Source organism: Scatophagus argus, chromosome 4 (assembly GCF_020382885.2).
Source record: "Scatophagus argus isolate fScaArg1 chromosome 4, fScaArg1.pri, whole genome shotgun sequence".
Taxonomy (NCBI): domain Eukaryota; kingdom Metazoa; phylum Chordata; class Actinopteri; family Scatophagidae; genus Scatophagus; species Scatophagus argus.
In genome coordinates, this window is record NC_058496.1 from 21,351,915 (window position 1) to 21,371,065 (window position 19,151).

Sequence of the window (19,151 nt, forward strand, 5' to 3'; positions counted from 1 at the left end):
ACTGAAGCTAGTTGTCAGGCTGCTGCTCGCGGGTCTCCTTAGCCACGCGCCACATGCAAAAACCGAAGTGTGCTAACTGATTTAAAAGTTATTTCTTGTACTCAAAGCCACTATCGTTAATTATTACAAAATAGTAACTGAGACGTTGTGCTGAATGAAAGGCAGAGTAGCCCCTATCCCTCTCATCCACAGCAGTGCTGGATGCTGTCGGTCATAGCAAGTGTCTCCGCCCCATCATCACAGTATTGGAGGAAATTCGTCATTGATTTTTTTGATGATTAAATGGAATTTCTGATTAAGGAATGTATTCATATTGTTACTTCAACTGTTATGCTATGGTTAAATTCTGTTCTATACCAATTTGTTTGTGTAAAACGAGTAACTCGCACATTAAATGTCTCAAAATACAGAGTATCAATTATTCACTCATTTATCAGCAATATTTTATTCTATTTTAGAATTTGTTCTGTCTTGTATTTCTTCAGATTCGTCTATTGTTTAATTTACTGGTAAAGTGGCATGGTCAAGTCAGCACAAATACAAAGACAACAACTAGTGAATATTTTTTCAAAGTAAAAGTATTCAAAACAACAAGAAAACTACAATCCTGCGCAAATCTGTGGAGGAGAAATCAGCTATCGTCATTGGTTTGATTTTACTTTATTATATATTTAAAAATATAGTGTTGTATTAAGCACAGGGATTATAATTTATTTAACTACACCTCTATCTATCTATCTATATTTATGTATTTATATTTCTTTGTTGTTCTCCTTAGTTGTTCTATAGTATCTGAATAAAGGTGCTGTCATGATACAGCTCTGAATTTCGGGCTTCAGCTTCGAGAGTGATGCACAAGTAAATTCCTATTTTAGTCACATTGTCAGTAGTATAGTATTATCAGTATCATATAGTAGTAGTATTATCAGTAGTCAGAGGCAACTCTGGTTTGGAATCATGAAGAGGTGACCTTTACATTAATAAGCTTACGAAAGAAGAAGAGCTGAGCTGTCTGCTCAGTAAACCAAGCCTAGGTCCACGATTTAAATAACCTAAAAAAAAAACGTTTGTAATATCAATGCGTTTATTTTGAATATAATTGCCTTCAAACGGAAAAACAATTAGTGCTGTTTACTGTTAGCCTGCTGGTTCTGCTATTGCTTGTAAACTGACCAATCACAGTGAACTTCACAGCTTCGTTGGAAGTGCACTCGTTTTAAGTATTTACGGTGCCAGGATGAGCGGGACTCAGGGCAACGCACTGAGAATAAACCATTCACACACGCTGTAAAAGCTTAGGAGACGACTGGATACTCAAATCGAAGTTACTCAGGGTGAACACTTCCTTTCAGTTGTCAACAACGGGTGTAAAGGGACACATCTAGCTCACACACCGTTCAACTGTGTTGAAGACAACAGAATAACAATTAGCCGAACAAACATTGTCTGCAGCCTGATGTGTTGCGCATAACTAAGTTTAGGTACGTAGCTAAAGATTGCTTGGTTTGTCTCTCGTTAGGTTTGTCCATTGCAGTAATGCTAACGTAAGCTAGTTTTTGCTGAAAGTATGTTACCAAGTGATGTTGAAACTAGTTTTCTGGTAGTGGTACAACTGCTTACATGTTACAGTGTTACTTAACCACGGTTTGGCCTGCAAAGCGAAACCTGTTTCCATCCACATCCATAACAGACTGTGGCTAACGGTATATGCTATTTAGCTAGCTCATCTTGAAGCAGAACTGTAGCAACTGTTAATAGCTTGCCACAGTCCTACTCACTCGTTAACGCAGCATTATTAGAACGTTAAACAAATGGAGTTAAGTTTAATAGTGTAATAGATAGTTATAATCCTCTAAGCTTGTTAGTATGAGATGGTTATAGGACCCCACCTGGTACATCATTGCATGAAATTGTGACTCATGGATGAACTTTTGATCTTCTCTTACTTACCTAATAGAGACCTTTGCTCTTGTTACAGTGAAAAGAATGTTGAACACAATAAACGTTTGTGATACAGTGGTTAACACTTCCCATTCTTAACATGGATCCGGTTCACAGGGTCACCTGAAGCATGCTCTGTGGATGGTCCATTTGTTTGTCTCACAGCCAAATACGTCGCGTAAGTGCTGAAATAATAACTCTTTCGTACAGTATTCAAATGAGTGCATCCTAATGATTTATGTGTTATCTATGTGCTCTATGTTAACAGACAGTGAAGAAACTCTACTTTAATGTTGTTATCTCAATCTGAATAATGTTGTACAATTTGAGCAAACCAACCTTGGTCTTCCTGGTTCATTATCTTGTTTCATAAGTGATAGCTTTATTTTGTCCAAATAAAACACTCCTACACATCTAAGCTGTCTTCTGGAGTAGTAAACATTTTTCTTTTTCTTTGCTTCTCTGTCAGATATGACAAAGATTTGAGGGCATCATTGTCACCATCCCGTCTCCAGTTCATCCATGTGTATAATTTTCTTCAAGTTTGACCCCCGGCCTGCATCCAAAAATGCCTACAGGTGAGCAAAGGCTATGTTGGTTGGTCACGCAGTACAGGAAGTACTATATAGATCACGCTATCAAAACATCATGTATAGAAAATGCATATTGGTTGCATAAAGCCACAGAGAGGACCTCTAGCTACAGCTATGTGGCAAACATTAACTTATCCTTATAAGTAGTTCTTGAACATACAAGGGAAACGCCTTCAAAAATGTGAGAGAAGCTAACCAGCATAACTTTGTTAAACCAAACTCAGTGCCACAAAATTCTAATAAAAAAAATCCCTTTAATCAAACTGTCTTTGTGCACAGAGACCACAGAACTGCACGGTCCAAGCAAGTGCAGACTTCATATCTTGGTTTACTTCTGCTCGATAGAGCATCCAAAAAAATGATGTCTTTAAACACGATGTCATTGTTAATATCATAAATTGTCAGGCAGCAAGTGGAAAAACACCAGGATGAGGTTCAAACATCATAACCACCTCTAAAATCATGACCAGGATGACCAAGACCAAAGTGTGGTCCATCCTGATAAACAGTAGTGACGATATTTTTTAAAAGATCCCCAAGACGTCAGCGTGGATTTTTGGAAAATGTCTTTACAAATTATGCATGATAGTTCTATTTGATGCAGCTATAAATTAGAACTCACAGTGCTGTAATTGAGTATTTCACCCTGTTTGCATCATGTAGCTTCAGTAAAGTGTGGAGACATGAAGCTACAGAACATATATATGTTTTTTTTTTTGTTTGTTTGTTTTTTTTTTAATGAATATAAGGTGGAAATCCTTTCAGACTGAGAAATCCCTGCTGACCATGCTGTTCCCTATTTTCTCTTGTTCCGGGACTGTCTAGCTTGCAGTTGCAGAAGCACAAGCATACACTAACAGCATTATAGAAACAAAAGAGTTAAAGGAAGTTAATTTTTATTGTTTTATCATCTATTTAATTGACATGAGGAACTGAAGGTAATGAGAGTTTGGTTGTGCTAGTCAAGTTTTTCATGGGACCCAATTTACTTAACACCGGTTAAATGATACTATAGGTACTATAGTACTATATAAAATACACCACATCGTTTGTTCAAATCTACCATTTTAAAGTACTGAATAAATGTTTGTGCAACCTTCATGTGACCTGCCCAGCAGTAAGTGTGAACTTCTTCCAGCGGGCAGCACAGACCAGTGCACTGTGAGCAGTCACTGTGAGTTACAGGGTGATGTTGAATCCAGCTTATTATAATTCCCTTGAGCTCGAGAGTGAGCTCTCTACCTGGCCATGGTCCATCTCTGTCCTTCCCCCTGGGAGTCTGACCCCGCCTAAGGAGATCATAGCAGCAGTTTGGTATGAGTGCTGACTCAGCCTGGAACCTGGGGAAAGGTGAAACGTACTGTGTCCTAATGTGGTTACATCAGTGCTATATATAGAATACTAGTTGCAGAAGTAGTTTTGTTTTGCTGCAGTGTTGTGGAAATCAAAAGGAATGTGCTGCAATACTTTTACTAAATTGGGGTGAAGGCAAGATTAAAGTTTCATTAAGTACAATTATTACACTCCCACAGAGTAAAATGACAGGAATGTACCTGTGGGGCTTAAATGAGTTTATGTTTATCACAGATGACTCAATGATTGCCCACATGCAGATTTCTGTATTTAACTAAATTTTGAGCTTTTTTATTATTTTATTATTATTATTTCAACTTTTTTAAAATAAAAATTATATTGCAGTCCAGTAGCCAGCACTGTAAAATAAATTTGAGCTGTAATAACAGAACTTATTTTCGATTGATGCCCTTGAAATAGCAACAGATTCACCAGCAGTCCCTAAAGTCCCCAAGAAGATGAAACAAACAGCTTACAGTTTTTCATTGACATTTTGCAATGGTGGGGATAAAGGGATCAACCTTTAGGAGTATGATGCCAGTAATGGCAGTCTGCCAATTAAATTATCATTATGTGCTGTATCAAACAGTGCTGGCTGGTGCTGAAGAAAGCCTAAAAGGTTTATACTCTAGGGGCCATAATTGAGCTCATTGTGTATCATAGCAGCCACCCAGTTAGATACCGTAGTATGATTGGTCACTTCACCACCCTGGTCTGGACTAAACAGTTATTGAATGGATTGCCATCACCTTTTGTGCCAATATTCATCGTCCCCTGAGAATGAATGCCCATGGCTTTTCCTCTCACACCACTGTGAGGTTGACATTTTTAGTCTCAATGTCCACTGGGTGCATTACCATGAAATTTAGTACAGATATCCAGGGTACCCAGAGGATCAATCCTAAAGACTTTGGTGACTCCCTGACTTTTCTTGTAGTCCTACTTGTAGATTAATATAGATTCAACATCTACTAATTGTTCCTCTAAAAGCAAAATGACATACTATGTGTATCCATCCAAAGCAAAGTTCATAGAATTCCAGTCAGAAATGCCTTTAATAGTGTCTAAAATGCTTGATTATTTATTCATAGAACATGACTCTATGCACCGATCAGATACCATGTCATTTATTTATTACGAATGGGACCTGATACTTCCCGGCACTGTCCCACACACCTGTATGCACATAAAGCAAAGCAAGAAAATATCTTTACCATATACACTTCTGACACACACAACAAAACCAGATAGGCAAAATGGTATAGGAGCATCGAAACACTGTCCAATAATGTAACTTTAGGGCTTAAAACTTAAAAGGAAGGACCCTGTTGGAATCGTAACTATACTGAAATGCACGATACTCCTGCCAAGTCCACAAGCCACTGTTCATATTGATGAAGAGCTTTGATAGCTCCTCTGCTTCTCACCATCCCTCCTACATGATACTGCTGGCCAAGTGTGATCAGAGCTGCTCACATGTGATTTTTTTTTTTTCCCCTGAGGATCTGAAAGCAGATGCTCTCTCTGGTGCGCCATCGTTAGTGTTAGCTTTGTTGTCTGGAGCAGTGGTGGCTCACACAGTGCCAAGGGAACAAGTTGTTGTCAGCCCTTGATGCCTAGAGGTTGAACCCTGTTGGGTCAGTTTGGTTTTTATGTTTGCTCTTAACAAGGTCCAAGCTCTGTGCTGAAAGATTAATATGGAGACCATTGCCAAGCTCAGACCAAACCTGCAGCCATTATAGAGGTCAGTACATTTCACCCAATGCCCCTTTAAAGTCCATGGCTGCACTATCCTAGCTAATGTAAATATCCTATATGTAATTTGCATGGTTTTATACCCATTTTCTCAAAATTTACCCTGACGTGTTTGGTGTCTTTGGAATCTACTTTCATTCTTCAGAACCTGTTGAACTTGGATTACAAGCTCACTTCACTTCCCTACTGTCCTTCCATCTCTATTAAGACTGGTTGTCTGTAACTTTTATATTGACTTGGCTTTTTGATGTCACATTCCTTTTGATCCTCTCTTCTTTGGTCGTCATCAAAAGATGTCCTCCCCCCTTGTAACCTCGACCTTTTGTGTCTTCTTTATCCTGCTCAATCAATTTGTACTATCACTGTACCTGAGGACTCCTAGGCACATTTGGCTTTCATGAAGTCAGGTTGTTCCAGCAAATATGGAACAACCTGAGTCCAGAGGTCAGCAGCAAACAATCTGTCTGTCCATGTGTCTGTCTGTCTGGCCGTGTCAGTCTGCCTCCCAGCTCATTAACTTCTGGGATGGGATATCATGTTTTTATGATGATGAATGACTTGTTCATTAGGGATCTATTTCATTGGCTCACGTCAAGAGCGAATAAACAAGACTCACCGATTGAGCAAAAATAAGAAACTAAACCCTGTCCCCCTCCCTCTCCTCAGGCTAATTTTGGCTGCAAACAGAGATGAGTTTTACAACAGGCCATCCAAAGCTGCAGATTTCTGGGGGAACAACAATGAGATTCTCAGCGGTGAGTTAGACCAGCTCACTATTCTACTATGCCACACACACCCACTCACACACATACTGAAGAAATGAATTATTGACATAGACTGAATAAATTCCTGCTTGTCTTCTTTAATGGGAAATAATCAGCCAACATAAAACAAGTCAGACCAGCTTGTTGTGTTTTGAATTGCAGGCTTTGTATCTGTGAGACCTTTAACCAAGTCCCAGTTAGGCTCTTTTACAAGGGAAATCTGGCCATAACAGTTGCAAACACAATTATACAAAGTCAGAAAAGAGACAATATGTTGAACTGATGTAGAAGAATTTGTGTTAAATCTAGACAAAGGTGATATGAGTTGAACTTTAAAACAGCTCTTTTGGTTCTGTGACTGTGTGAAGATGCAGCAGTTGTTGTCATTTATTCAAGGCTAAATGGCTTTCAATAATCAAGGAAAAATCTGTCTTCTTCACCTCTGAATCCAATTCTCCCCCACTCAGTCACAGGACATCCCCACCCCCAGTAAACTATATTTAATTGACTGACGTCTAATACACATTATAGCCAGGCAGAGGAAATCAATCATCCTTTTTTTTGCTGAAGGAGGAAACGCAGAGATAGCCTCGTTGTTCATCCGTCTCCTTCTCCCCTCTGTAATAGAGGGGTCAGGACTCCAGTAGTGGGCCTTTAATTGATGGTTGCTTTTATGCGATGTGACAGAAATAAATGGCTCTGCCTTATCTGCAGGGCTGGGGGGTGCAGAGGCAGGGCCCTGAAGGAGACATAGCATAACGAGAAGGGAAGTAAAGCTATAGCTCCCTGTGGGATCTGGCTAGCCCTCCATCCACTCCCCTGAGGAGTTAGACCTTTTAGCTCTCCTGGTCACTGTCAGTGTAAGTGGGCCTGCCTCTATTGATCACCAGGAAGTGCAGTAGACTTGCGGTGCCCCTCCTTTTCCATGTCACGTGAAGAAAAGGAATGTGTAAAGAAAACATCTGATTTGCTGACTGGATTGGGTTTATTTAATTATGTTCAAAGCTGCACATGCACTTAGTCCAATCAAATGACATTTTAAAGGATGTTCTCCTCCATATACTTACTCTGAGCTGGAATTTTTTTTTTTTAATTGTCCATTACAGTCAGTGGAGATCTCATGATTTGTACAGTTGTACATATCATCAGGTCTGTCTTAATGCAGGTTAGTTCAAGTTCAGTATGTAGTTTATCAGTTGGAAGTCGAACGATTGCCCGTAATCAGTACCAATTTACATATTTCTTCCAGGAAACATCATGAAAATTATACCTTCCCAGTACATTTCTTAAGGGAGACTGACCTGGGTGGAGCATAAGGTTCTTAAACCATTATGGAAATTTTGCAGAAACATGAGAAGTGACTTTACTAAGTGGACATTGTTCTGTGTTTTGTGAGAAAAGTTCAAATGTTTGGAGGCAACATGGTGAAGTTTCATTTGACATATTGTCATGGTCATGAGTTATTTCCATCAATATATTGGCGTTGCATTTAATAAACATTGTAATACTTTTGTGTTCACCAGGCCTAGACCTGGAATATGGTAAGGAAGGAGGATCATGGCTGGGAATCAACAAGCGTGGCAAGTTGGCTGCAATTACCAACTACATGGAAGGATACCCCAACCCTGACGCACAGGGAAGAGGTAAGTCAGCTGTGAAAAAGTCAGATCATACATTTCAAGTGTCTTGCATGTTGCATTACACTACAGATTTATTTAATAATTTAACTGTTAAGCCTACACATGCAGTTTCTTTAAGATGATGGTACTGTGTATCTACCTGCCATCTACCTCTTAAAGCACAACATCACATTTTGAGCTACATTTCGAAAGGTCTTGTGACATATATTGTGCTTCAATTTTTACACATGTTTATCATTTACATGTACAAATTTATTATATATCATTAACAACTAAGCCAAGTTTATTGAACACATAATTTAGGAATCCTATCCTTTGCCATTCTGCAGGATTTCTAGTGTCTAACTACCTTATGGACAAGGATCAGGACAGCTACTCATACCTGAAGAAGGTATCGACAGAAAGCCACCTGTACAATGGCTTCAACCTCATCACAGCAGAGTTCAAGTGAGTGAAAGGTGTGATTGTGTGGTCCATCAGCTGATAAATAGACTGAGTCAAATTGTGTTAGCATGGTGAATATTTTCACTGGGATTTGGTTGCAAAAAGGGACACTGGTCTCCCAGTAGGAGCCATACTCACAAAAGTGATACATTTGACAAGTTGAAATTAATCCCAGAGAGTTTGGCTGTTGGGTGTTAAGGCAAGTTCGTTTTGCACTGTGTGGGTGACGTTGGCAGATTTTTGCTCACTAAAGTATTCTAAATCTGAGATTTCTTACAAAGTTGTAGTGAATGGGCTTTAGCTCTGTTCCTCTGAGTTCTAGTCTTACCTTGGAATGAAACCACAAAGGCAGCTTCTTCATCTCTGGAGTGCTAAGCAGGCAGAATTGAAAAGAAATCTCAGGTGCTGAGCTGTGAAAGAGCCAGCATTAAAATTTTAAGGAAACACCTGTTCATATTTCAGGGTTTCAGACAAAGAAAATCTACACAGCATTAAAAATAATGAGGTGGTTTTCTTTTTTTTTTCTCCCCTCATCTGCTTTGCTAGCTTGACTTGACTGAATTTGGTGATCTGTTTAAGGGAGGAAAAGCAAAGTGGAATCAGTGCACCAAGATAGCTGTCATGGTGAAGGCGCCTGTAGACAATTGGCATGGAAACAGGTCTCAGTTTCTGCCAGTGAGAGGTTGAAGGTTCATCTCCAACACACACTCTTATCAATCTGTATCCCTGCTGGGGGAGGGAAAAAAAACAGACACAGACACAGTGGAGTTAGGTGTCATGATCTGTGCATCCTGGTAACATGCCCTCAAGTAGGATCTAGTCTCAAAAGGCATTTTCATCTTCAGCTTATACACCCCTTCTTCCACAATTTTTAGCACTGCTTCAAGGTTAGAGAGATGCACTGATTTTCTGCTGTATTAAACTCCTAATATTATTTTTAAAAACTATGATGTCAGTTCATCATGGCCTTATGGTGGATATGATGCTGTTTACTCAAACAGTAGGTTTTAATTTCAGAGGTAGACCTTCTCATTTGTAGCCGTGGCTGATGACTCTTCTGGCCAAAAGGACAATGTTACCCTGTGTTATGTTACTGCTGTAGGTGTACACTTACAAAACACAAATTGAAAGCTTAACAAACAGGCTTTGCCTAATTATGGTTGCTAAGCTCTGACTGGACAGTCACCTGTTGGGGGTTGAGTGAACAGACAAATGAGTTAAATGCAATCAAGTTTCAAAGCAGATTTTTTTTTTATTCTTCAGCACAAAATAGAAAGAATAGAAACTATATGCTGCTCCAGTCGACAAATATCAGTATTCAGGCTTTGAATACCCTCCACTTTTTTTCTTCTCTTTTTGTGTAGGACCAAACAGCAGCTAGATAGCTTGACTGTTGTTTCCTTGGTAAGCGAAAGCCATCAAGATATGCAAATATCCTTGTTAAGACCGGGAGCCGTAGTTGCACTTGTGCTGCCCCACTGGCATTCCTCTTTAATGAAAGGATAAGATGCCACCCCACGCTCATCAGACACCAGCAAAGCGATAGACGGCGAGTGTTTATGTTGTGATAATGCCTTATGTCTTCAGCTCATCTGTCATCCAGGGCTCGTGCTGTGAAAGCACTGCATGTGTTTTTTTCCTGAAATACCTGTCTGATTGGAGCTGCGTTCTCTGCAGATAGAGATGAAACCCAGTGACAAAAAGCAGGCTTCCATCTTTTTATTAAACACCATCATTACCGGCCTATTTGTTTTCCACTGCAGCGTGTCCAGCAGCCCAGAGGAAATAAGGCGTCTAGTTTCTTTCCCAATCAATAACTACAGCTGGTGAATAGAGAGCAGCTCTATATTACAATTAGAGGATTTCTCATTCATCTGTTACCAGAGACATGATTTATAATTTGGTGGCAATGGGAGACAACATGTGCATGCAAATTTTAAGCATTCTCTGTCTACATTCAGTTTGAGTGTATGTGTGATCACCCTCATTGAGAACTATATGAGAGAAAGGTTATATGCTTAATACAACCCACAGGGCCATGATTTATGTATGGCTGCTTTTTTAATTGTGATGCTTGTTAGACTAATACAGCCTTGATCAATAAACTATGACCATGTTGGGTTGAGTTTTTCATGCAAGTGATTTGGTCAGTGGCATGTCCCAGAACATTGCACCACCCCTTAATGGAGCTACTGCGGTGTATGTTTAAAGTTTGATCTAAGAAATTCTCTTCTTGATGCTCTCAAGACTCTGTATCCAACATTTCATTTGCCTTTTCTATAGCTTTGGATTTGTCCCACTTTATGTCACTCACTTTTAAGTCAATGCCCTGAGATTATCCTTTTTAATGAACATCTCCTGTGATGTTTGATTGCAAAGAAATGCATAGCTTAATGCTCTTTCAGTAAAGCAGAGTGTGGCTGCTTTATAAAAACAATGTTAGAAAGTGGTTCAATCTTATGGCCCCAAACCATGTGTTGTAGATCTTGGCAGAAGGTTGTTTGAGCTGAAAAAGAAAAACAGCAGTGCAGCAGATATGCACATTCCATGGGTGGAGTATCAGGGGTGGATTAGCTCTTAACAGTTTAAAGAGGAAGAACAGCTATTAGTATTTCTTTCTGTGCTGGTGAGCTTACCTGTGCTGAAATCACCTTCTCATTGAGTAGAATAAAAGATGATTTTGTACTTAATAGAATCAGCAAGAGGTTCTCACTGTAAATAGCTTAGCTGTAGTCTGAATTGTACATTGAATGACTCCAGATGTCCAAGATTGCCACAAAAATCAAAATAATGCTGATTTTGGCTTTATGCTTGTCAGCATGGGGTCATATTTTTACATCAGGAGGAGATCTGAATCCCACCGTATTTTCCCGCATTTATCTTTCCATGAAAGTCTATCTGATCCTTCGTAGGCTGATTTTGAAAGGCTAATTTTTCTTGGTCAGCTGTAATATGATTTTGTTACTAAAGTTGCATAACAACATTATAGAATCCTTCTCTGTTTTTCAAGTAAGTATTCATCTTAAAGTTACATACAGTGGCTGATGTTGAAATAGGGCACAACATGAATGTGCCATTATTATTTGGAACAATTAAATCAAGTTCTTATTTTTTTTTAGTATGTATCCAAACCTAACAAAATCAAGAGTCCACAGCGTTGCTAACAGTTCTATGAGTATGCACATAGGCACAGTGGTGCTTTGAGCTGAATCCTAATGTCCACAAACTAACGTGCTCACAATGACAACGCTTACATGCTGATGTTAAGCAGGTATCTTGTTTTTTTTTTTTTTTGGCTCAACTCCTTCAGCAATAAACCAAAGTATTGTACAAACTGAAATTTTGATCTTATCATGTTACTAAATGAACTGGAATTCCAGTGTTATTACAATTCATCCTGATGGGGAGGTGAATACCAGTACCAAATTTCATGGCAATCCAAAAGTTATTAGGAGTCATTAGGATTCATTCTCCTAGCCACCATAGACATCTCAACCAGATTGTATGGTAAGCCATCCAATAATGTTTGAGAAATGTAATTCTGACAGACCAGCATTGCTGTCCATAGAGCCGTGAAGCTAACAGCTAAAAATGTTTGAAGCAAACACCAACCAGATCAGTGTTTTTCCCCTTTCCTTGCCTAGTGCCTGCATGTGTGGGTGTCCACACTCATATGTGTGGGATTGGATAGAAAAGTACAAGTTGTCATTACCCAGGAGCCCCCACCAATATGCCTATCTACATTCTGAACTGATAATGTTGTAAGCTCATCCAACCATCTCCAGGCCAACTACACCACAGCTGGTGATGGGGAAAGTGCTCTGCAGCCTCAGTATAGAAGACTCTTCATTAGAACATCTCCCAGGCAGCATACTGATTACCTCTCTGACTGAGATCTGAAAAAGCCTGTTTTCAACTCTTCCCGTCTCGTTCTCTCTCTGCCCAGTGGCCTTGACCTCCTGCTGTTACCTCATCTCAGCCCAAATCAACCCACGGCACACCTGATGGGACTTTCAATATTCTAGCCAGTTTCAGATAGCAGAAATAGAGCTGCCCCTCTGCAAAACCTCCGCCTGTTACCACCAGCGTTAATTTGATGCATACCACAGGTAAAGTGCATACAGAGACATCAGGCATTTGAGGTATTGTTGAGTTCAGGTTATAATACCAAGATCAGAATAGTATTTCAGATGTTGTTTTTGTCCACAGCAGAGCAGACAATACATAACCACTTTGCAGATTCTTCCGTTTTCCTTCAGGTTACAGTACCATCTGGTTTGCATTGAGCAGCAACTGTGCACATGCATGCATGAAAAGGGTAGAACACTAACACCCAAGTCAAGATTTGCCAGTGCTGCTGTGTTCATAGTAACCATAGGAACACAGAAAATGTGCTGGTTTATTCAGACTGTTCATCTGGGTTTGTATACAAGCTGGAAACAATATTAAGGTCTCTGTTGTTGTCAGAGAGACAGTGTAAAGTCAGCCTATGGCTTTGAGGATTCTCTCGCAGCTGCTCGGACACACATTGTCCTGCCTTTACAAAATGCTCTGCTCCAGCAATTTCACACAAGACGGAACAGTCCTTACACAAACAGCAAAGGATGACCTGCTCTGCATGGCAGCTTTACCACTAATCATTTTTAGAGAATGAACATGAGAGTGTGTTTGTGTGTGTGAGTACCAGTCTGTGTCATCGTATTATTCCATTAGTCTTTGGTAGTTTGCTGAAGTTGAAAAGAAATGGGAATATCTGAACTTAACAGACTTATCAGTTGAGGTGAGATGATTTTAATTAGTCCAGTCATCACCTATATGTTGAAATGTTATATGCAAACATACGAGCTGTCATGTCAGAGCATCGCTTACATCATTCTGTCTATGTAGTTGAGTTGACCATATAATGATCCCCACAGCTTCTATTATATTTGGCTGAGGAAAATGAGGAGAAGCACTTCAGTATATCAAGCCTTAGTGAAGTCCAACTTTGATAAGCAGATAAACCAAATATACAAAATCTTCATTTACAAGAAGTGCTGCATATTTCTTGAGCTTAATAATTTAAAGCAAATAAATGCATCTCAGCTGGATTCTTGAAACCAAATAGCCAGGTGAAATTCAGATTGGTTGCACACAATATTTCATATGCTGGGCTTATCTGGCTGTTATATGCAGCTAGGAATTATTGTCCTTATGAGTTAATCTACTGAGAATGTTTTTAATTATTCGATCAGTTGTTTAGAAAAATTACCAGTTATTTTTTAAAAATACCCATAGATTTCTAAAGTGACGTCTGCTTCTTACGTCCAGCATCCAGTTAAATCCCAGAGATATTCAATTTTCAGTGACATAAATCTAATGTCTGTTTTATCTGAAAACTGAATTTTATAGATTATCGAGAATAGTTGTAGTTGTTGTCGCTGTTTTCTGTGGACTCTGTTAACAGGAAATTGCTTATGTTGAGATATGGTATAGAGCAAAGGTCCATTTGTATTTTGGCTTTTAAAACTATCCAGTGTGTGGCAGAGCTACAAGCCCAGCAGCATATTCTGTTCCTGCCTTGCCAGCTCTTGACTGGGAAACTTTCCAAGTCAGATGTTGAAACAGTGTTGCACCACATATCAGATTGACTGATGCCACTGGTATGGCTGTCATAAAATTGACATCAAAAAATTCATTCCCCTGCTGGTTCAAAGGATTTGGTCATAATTTATTATTCACTCTCCTGTACCAAAGCCGTCACTGATGCCCTTGATGTCAGACAGATTTTTCAGACTGAATAAATTCCCTGTTACTGAGGACTTTGCAAAGAGATCTAACACTGTAACTAACGGGTTTTGTGGTAGTCAAAGGTGTTTGCATCACTGATTTGTATTTGGAAGCTTTGATTTCACCCAGTTGTTCCTTTAGGATAGATTTAAATGCTGCAATTAACTGTGGTGTTGGGTATTTGAATTGCATCTGCAAATGAAACAGGAGTCTTAATTCTTATTTTCCATGGCTGCAAAGAAAAGCAGTCATTAAAGAATGCTGTATGGTGCGCTGTTGATATTCTCTTTCACTCTGAGCACCCATTTTTCACGATTCCCCCTGGAGTGCTCCTTTGAACATTGCTGTATTTGGGTGTTTCAAGAGCATAGAAATGTTTTGACTCTTGAAACAGTCTTCATAATTAGACGTTAACAAGTTAGATTATCACTGAATGCAACCTCTGATTTTCCATATTACTGTGTCCCACGTAGAGCCAAGCAAGACATTGTGTGTTACTATGGAAACAGAGGCAGCCCTGAACCCGTCCATCTAAAACCAGGTCTGTGTTTTTAATATGGTTGCTGTAGAAACTATCCATTTTCACATTTAACTCGTCTCCAGGCCTTTGGCCCATTCATGTTAGCCTGTCATTTTCATGTTTCCATTTCTCTCAGATTGTCTACTTATCGGAGGATGCGCCACAAGGTTACTAACCAAGCTTATTTGTGTGCGTATTTGTCTGTATTTTTCATGTGTCTGTCAGCAGGAATCTATGGCTTGAGTAATTCATTGCTGGACACTCCATGGAAGAAGCTGCTGAAAGGCAAGCATCACTTCAGCAGCGTTATCAGCGACCAGTCCCTATCATGTGATGGACTGGTGCAAGAGCTGCTCAAAGTCCTCAATAATGAGGAACTGTGAGTCTTGAACATCCACTTACACGTTGCTGTATTCACACTTCATCTTGAATTCCCTTTAGGAATAATCTTATAATAATATGTTTCTTTCCTATAAATTTAAAGGTTTTGTGTTCAATACAAAGCAATTCTATAGGTTAAACAATTTCGAATTGCCGTTGATGATAATTCTTAATTAAATAATGATATAATTATTATAGATACTGTGTCAAGACTCATCTTGTTCATCTTGATGACACTGTGTCTTTTAAAAGATGTTAGGTTTTGCCAGAAGGGTGTACCAGATATACTGACCTTTGGGAAATATAGTCATTCAGTTGCTTGGGAGTTGGACAAGAAGACAGATGAGAGTCTCATGTCCATATAGTAACTATGAAGCTGTAAGAAGTGTATAAACAAGTTTGATCTTGTCTTATCACCATAAGTTGTCAGGCAGCCTGCTGAGACTGAGGAAGTTAATGTTCCAAGAAATATTCCAGCACATAACCCCTTGTAAAACCACAAGCCTTTTGTGTTTTTGTACAGATTAAACAACCAAGATATGACAATTAATGAGCTTTAGAGGTGTTGAGATTTTGCTGTCATTCTGGTCAGATTCCAGTCTTTGGGCAAGGCTAAGCTAACCCACAGCATCATATTTATCAAATTTTCTGTACAGACATGACTCTCAGCGCGAAAGTGAATAAGTCCAATTCTTTCAATGAAGGAACAGTACAATGTGCTTTGTTTTCACTTCCAGAAACATGGTTTAGGTAATCTGATCAAGTTCAAATCTATCTTGTCAGTGGGGGTTTGTGGTCCTGACAGCCATGTATATCAACAAGACATTCTTAAGTAAAATGTTTTTCATAACTGATAAATCATGGATAATCCTGCAAAACTGCGACCCAATTTGTAGAAATAAATTCTCTCTTGAGAGAAAAAAGCACAGAGCTGCCGCAGAGTATCAGATATGAAAGAGAAGGCGGGGCTGTTTTTACATGACATCATTTATGAATATTATAAATCACTTGACTGCTTACTTAAATCTACCGCATGTACAATATGTCAGATAATGACATACAGATATTTACTGTGGGTTTGCTAAACAGGAACATACCTGATCCAGTTCAGGAGAGCCAGGGTGATGGTTTCAGCAAACCCATGATCCAGGCTGTGTCAGCGGTGTGTGTTCGCAGCCCTCATTATGGCACAAGGTCAGTGTTTTCCACCGTCATCTATCTCCTCCTGTTTGTTTCTGCCTAAGGTGAGTGACAGGGCTGTGCTTGCCTGCAGGATCATAGAAAATACTGTTGGTGCACAAAAATCCCCAGTGTAATCAGTCCTCCGCAGCAAGGAAATAAAAGGGGATCATCTACACTGTGATGCTGCTGTGAATTGGTGGATACAGAGACTGTCCTGTAGCCAAAAGGTCAGAGGTTCAGTCTTAGCCAGAGCCATCAAAGTGTCTTTTTGCAAGGCCACTGTGTGCTCATCCTTGATACGGGTGAAAATATGACTTGATCAAAGTTGTCCTCAGTGTTGTGCCCGGCCCCTGCCTGTGTTCTTTGATTCCTTTTCAAGCATTTTCACTTTCACTTTTTCACTATATAATAGTTTTGTTTGTTTGCTTGTATCCCCCTGTGTCCCTGCCCATTTAGGACCAATACAATTATCCTGATTGACGGAGAAGGTAATGTGACCTTCACAGAGCGCACCATGCTCGACTGTGACACAAGCAAGTGGAGCACCAATTCTTTCCAGTTCAAACTGCAGGGGTGAAGACATGATGGAGGAAACCAGCTCTGTGCCTTTCTGCATCGTCCACGCCCCCCTCCCCGTCGTCTGCACTTTTTTTTTTCAGCTAGTCGGCACTAGCTGCCTCTTTAACATCAGCGATATGTATTTCTTACTCTTGGTTTAAGTTAAAATGTATCTTTTGATTGCCAAAGAACATTTAGAATTTTGTAGAGAAAAATATTTTATCTACATGTCACAAAACAGCAGTATTGAGCTGCTCCAAAAAGTCTAATCCATTATGATTTGCTGGCAGCCTTTGAACTGCAATCAATACTATTGTGCACAAGATTATTTTGATGCAGTCCAATTTATTCTTGTTGGTGGTAGATTTTTTTTTTCCTTTAAATCTATTATATGAAGTAAATATACACTTTATGCACAATTTCCTGACTGCAATTTAAGATAATGTCCTTTAGCTGCAAGTAATTTTCCCATTTCATACGATAGGGGCTCATAGTCACCAGCAATTTTCTAGATAATGTGTTATTTGACCTAAGATCACAGTAATTGTCACAAATTAGAGATGCCAACTTCTTTTTCAGTCTCTGATTGCTGTTACTCTGTTACAGGTTATTGGTTATAGATGCTCCAGCTGTGCACTAACAGTAGCCTTGGCGTTGGTTACAGATTTTTCAACGTTAAATGCAAATAGTGTCAGGCACTCGGTCTCTGACCGCTTCCATGGTCGAATGATTAATTTTACAGCTGCTTGACAATAAAAAAAGCAAATTTACCCAAACAATCACATTCGGCTTGCCATGAAATGACTGCTGGCAATCATACACAAGCACACTGTCAGGAACACAATTTCGTTCCTAACCACCTGTGTTCATGCACCTGCCAGATGATTTCTGCTCTTCACTCTATATCAAAATGACAACTGGCTCTTCTTCTTACTGGATGTATTTTACTGTTTCTTTCCCCACACACACACACACACACACACACCCCCACCTAATCACACAGTTAATTCAACAGGCAAAATAAACACACTAACATAAAGAAAGCTCAAGTGGTTTAGAATTCAAACCGAAGAAAGCTTTGTGCAAATATTTAACACCTATTAACAATGCCTAGTAGCTCTCTTTACATGCTGGACTAAATGAGTTTGGAAGAGGCATTTATTTCAACAATCCTGTGTGTAGAGTGAAATGTTCATGAGGGAACACTTTACCAGTGGTTCTCTGTTATTGTCAGTTCTTCTGGCAGCCATAAAAACATAAGAACACACTTGACATGACTTGTGAATCCGCCCCCCCCACATGTACTTTAGTCCACTATAATCTTTTGAAGTGTCCATAGAGCAATGTGGTTGCCCCATGCACTGTACAGCAGACTTGATTGTACTTATTCTCTACATTAGTCTGATAGACCTTTTTCTCAGGTGATACTTCGCCATGACACAGTAGTGGATGTACAGGTACAAATAATAAAATGAATGAATGAATGAAATTCATTTCACTTCCTTGGTTTTTGGGTCCTTGGTAATGTTAATGGTAACACACGAGTAACACCTATTAAGAGAACTCAAAATTCCTGCTGTTATAAAGACCCATGACCAATGTCACTGGTTTTATTCATTATTTGAACTAAATACTTGAAATAATTTGAGATGCAGCATAATTTATCTGTGTTAAAAATATCCACACAAGTTACTTTAACTTGAGATAAGTGAAAACACTGATTTCAATACTCCTCTGCACTATTCCTGTGTTTTTAGTGAAAAGAAATTCATTTAACTGAACCACACTGAGCTTAGGCTGCTCCCACGCTTTGTCGCTGTTGGTGAACAGGGACCCCAACTGGTGATTTGAGCTACTACGATCCACGTAGTCCTTTACGTGTGACATGTATAACTAGTAGTTCCCATTTTTTCAGGCACAGCACGGAATAACCAGCTTTCTTATTGTGGTAAAGAGTTATGGCAATGCAATATCTACAACTGGGTAAGTAAATAAAAGAAAATGCCTGATAATTGCCATAGAGTTATTTAGTCTATTTTATAACACAGAACAAAAACAGTTTCACATCCTTTAAAAAGAGAGACACTCCTCAGTTTGTCCTCTGCCATTGTCTGTAATCTGGGTTGCCCAACAATTTACGGGGAAAAAACAGTCAACCATGAAGTGAATTAATTCAGATTTTTTTTTTCTATTCTTCATATCTTGGGTATTCTGGCGTTTACACGTTCATAGGACAAGATGTGTACTGTTA

At 39.3% G+C, this 19,151-nt stretch overlaps 1 protein-coding gene across 3 annotated transcripts; it reads left to right on the forward strand.

Moving 5' to 3' along the window:
- Nucleotides 1-1,258: 1,258 nt before the first annotated feature.
- Nucleotides 1,259-18,401, forward strand: tango2 (transport and golgi organization 2 homolog (Drosophila)). Of its 3 annotated transcripts, none has more exons than XM_046385759.1 (10): nt 1,259-1,481; nt 1,979-2,119; nt 2,411-2,519; nt 6,309-6,397; nt 7,930-8,049; nt 8,376-8,493; nt 14,733-14,800; nt 15,005-15,158; nt 16,250-16,354; nt 16,799-18,401. In XM_046385759.1, the coding sequence occupies exons 3-10, from the start codon at nt 2,464-2,466 to the stop codon at nt 16,917-16,919; spliced, it is 831 nt and encodes a 276-aa protein (XP_046241715.1). In that variant the 5' UTR covers nt 1,259-1,481; nt 1,979-2,119; nt 2,411-2,463; the 3' UTR covers nt 16,920-18,401. The 3 variants fall into 3 exon arrangements, with proteins under 3 accessions (XP_046241715.1, XP_046241714.1, XP_046241716.1); XM_046385758.1 differs by having other exon boundaries at nt 1,260-1,481; nt 2,059-2,119; XM_046385760.1 differs by having other exon boundaries at nt 1,266-1,481; nt 2,059-2,119; nt 15,008-15,158.
- Nucleotides 18,402-19,151: the final 750 nt, after the last annotated feature.

Excerpts from the sequence above, each read along its gene's own strand:
- tango2 (XM_046385759.1), top strand. The coding sequence starts at position 2,464 with ATGTGTATAATTTTCTTCAAGTTTGACCCCCGGCCTGCATCCAAAAAT. Across the intron at positions 8,050-8,375 it reads CCCTGACGCACAGGGAAGAG|GATTTCTAGTGTCTAACTAC; the intron begins GTAAGTCAGCTG and ends GCCATTCTGCAG. Across the intron at positions 8,494-14,732 it reads CTCATCACAGCAGAGTTCAA|AGCCAAGCAAGACATTGTGT; the intron begins GTGAGTGAAAGG and ends TGTCCCACGTAG.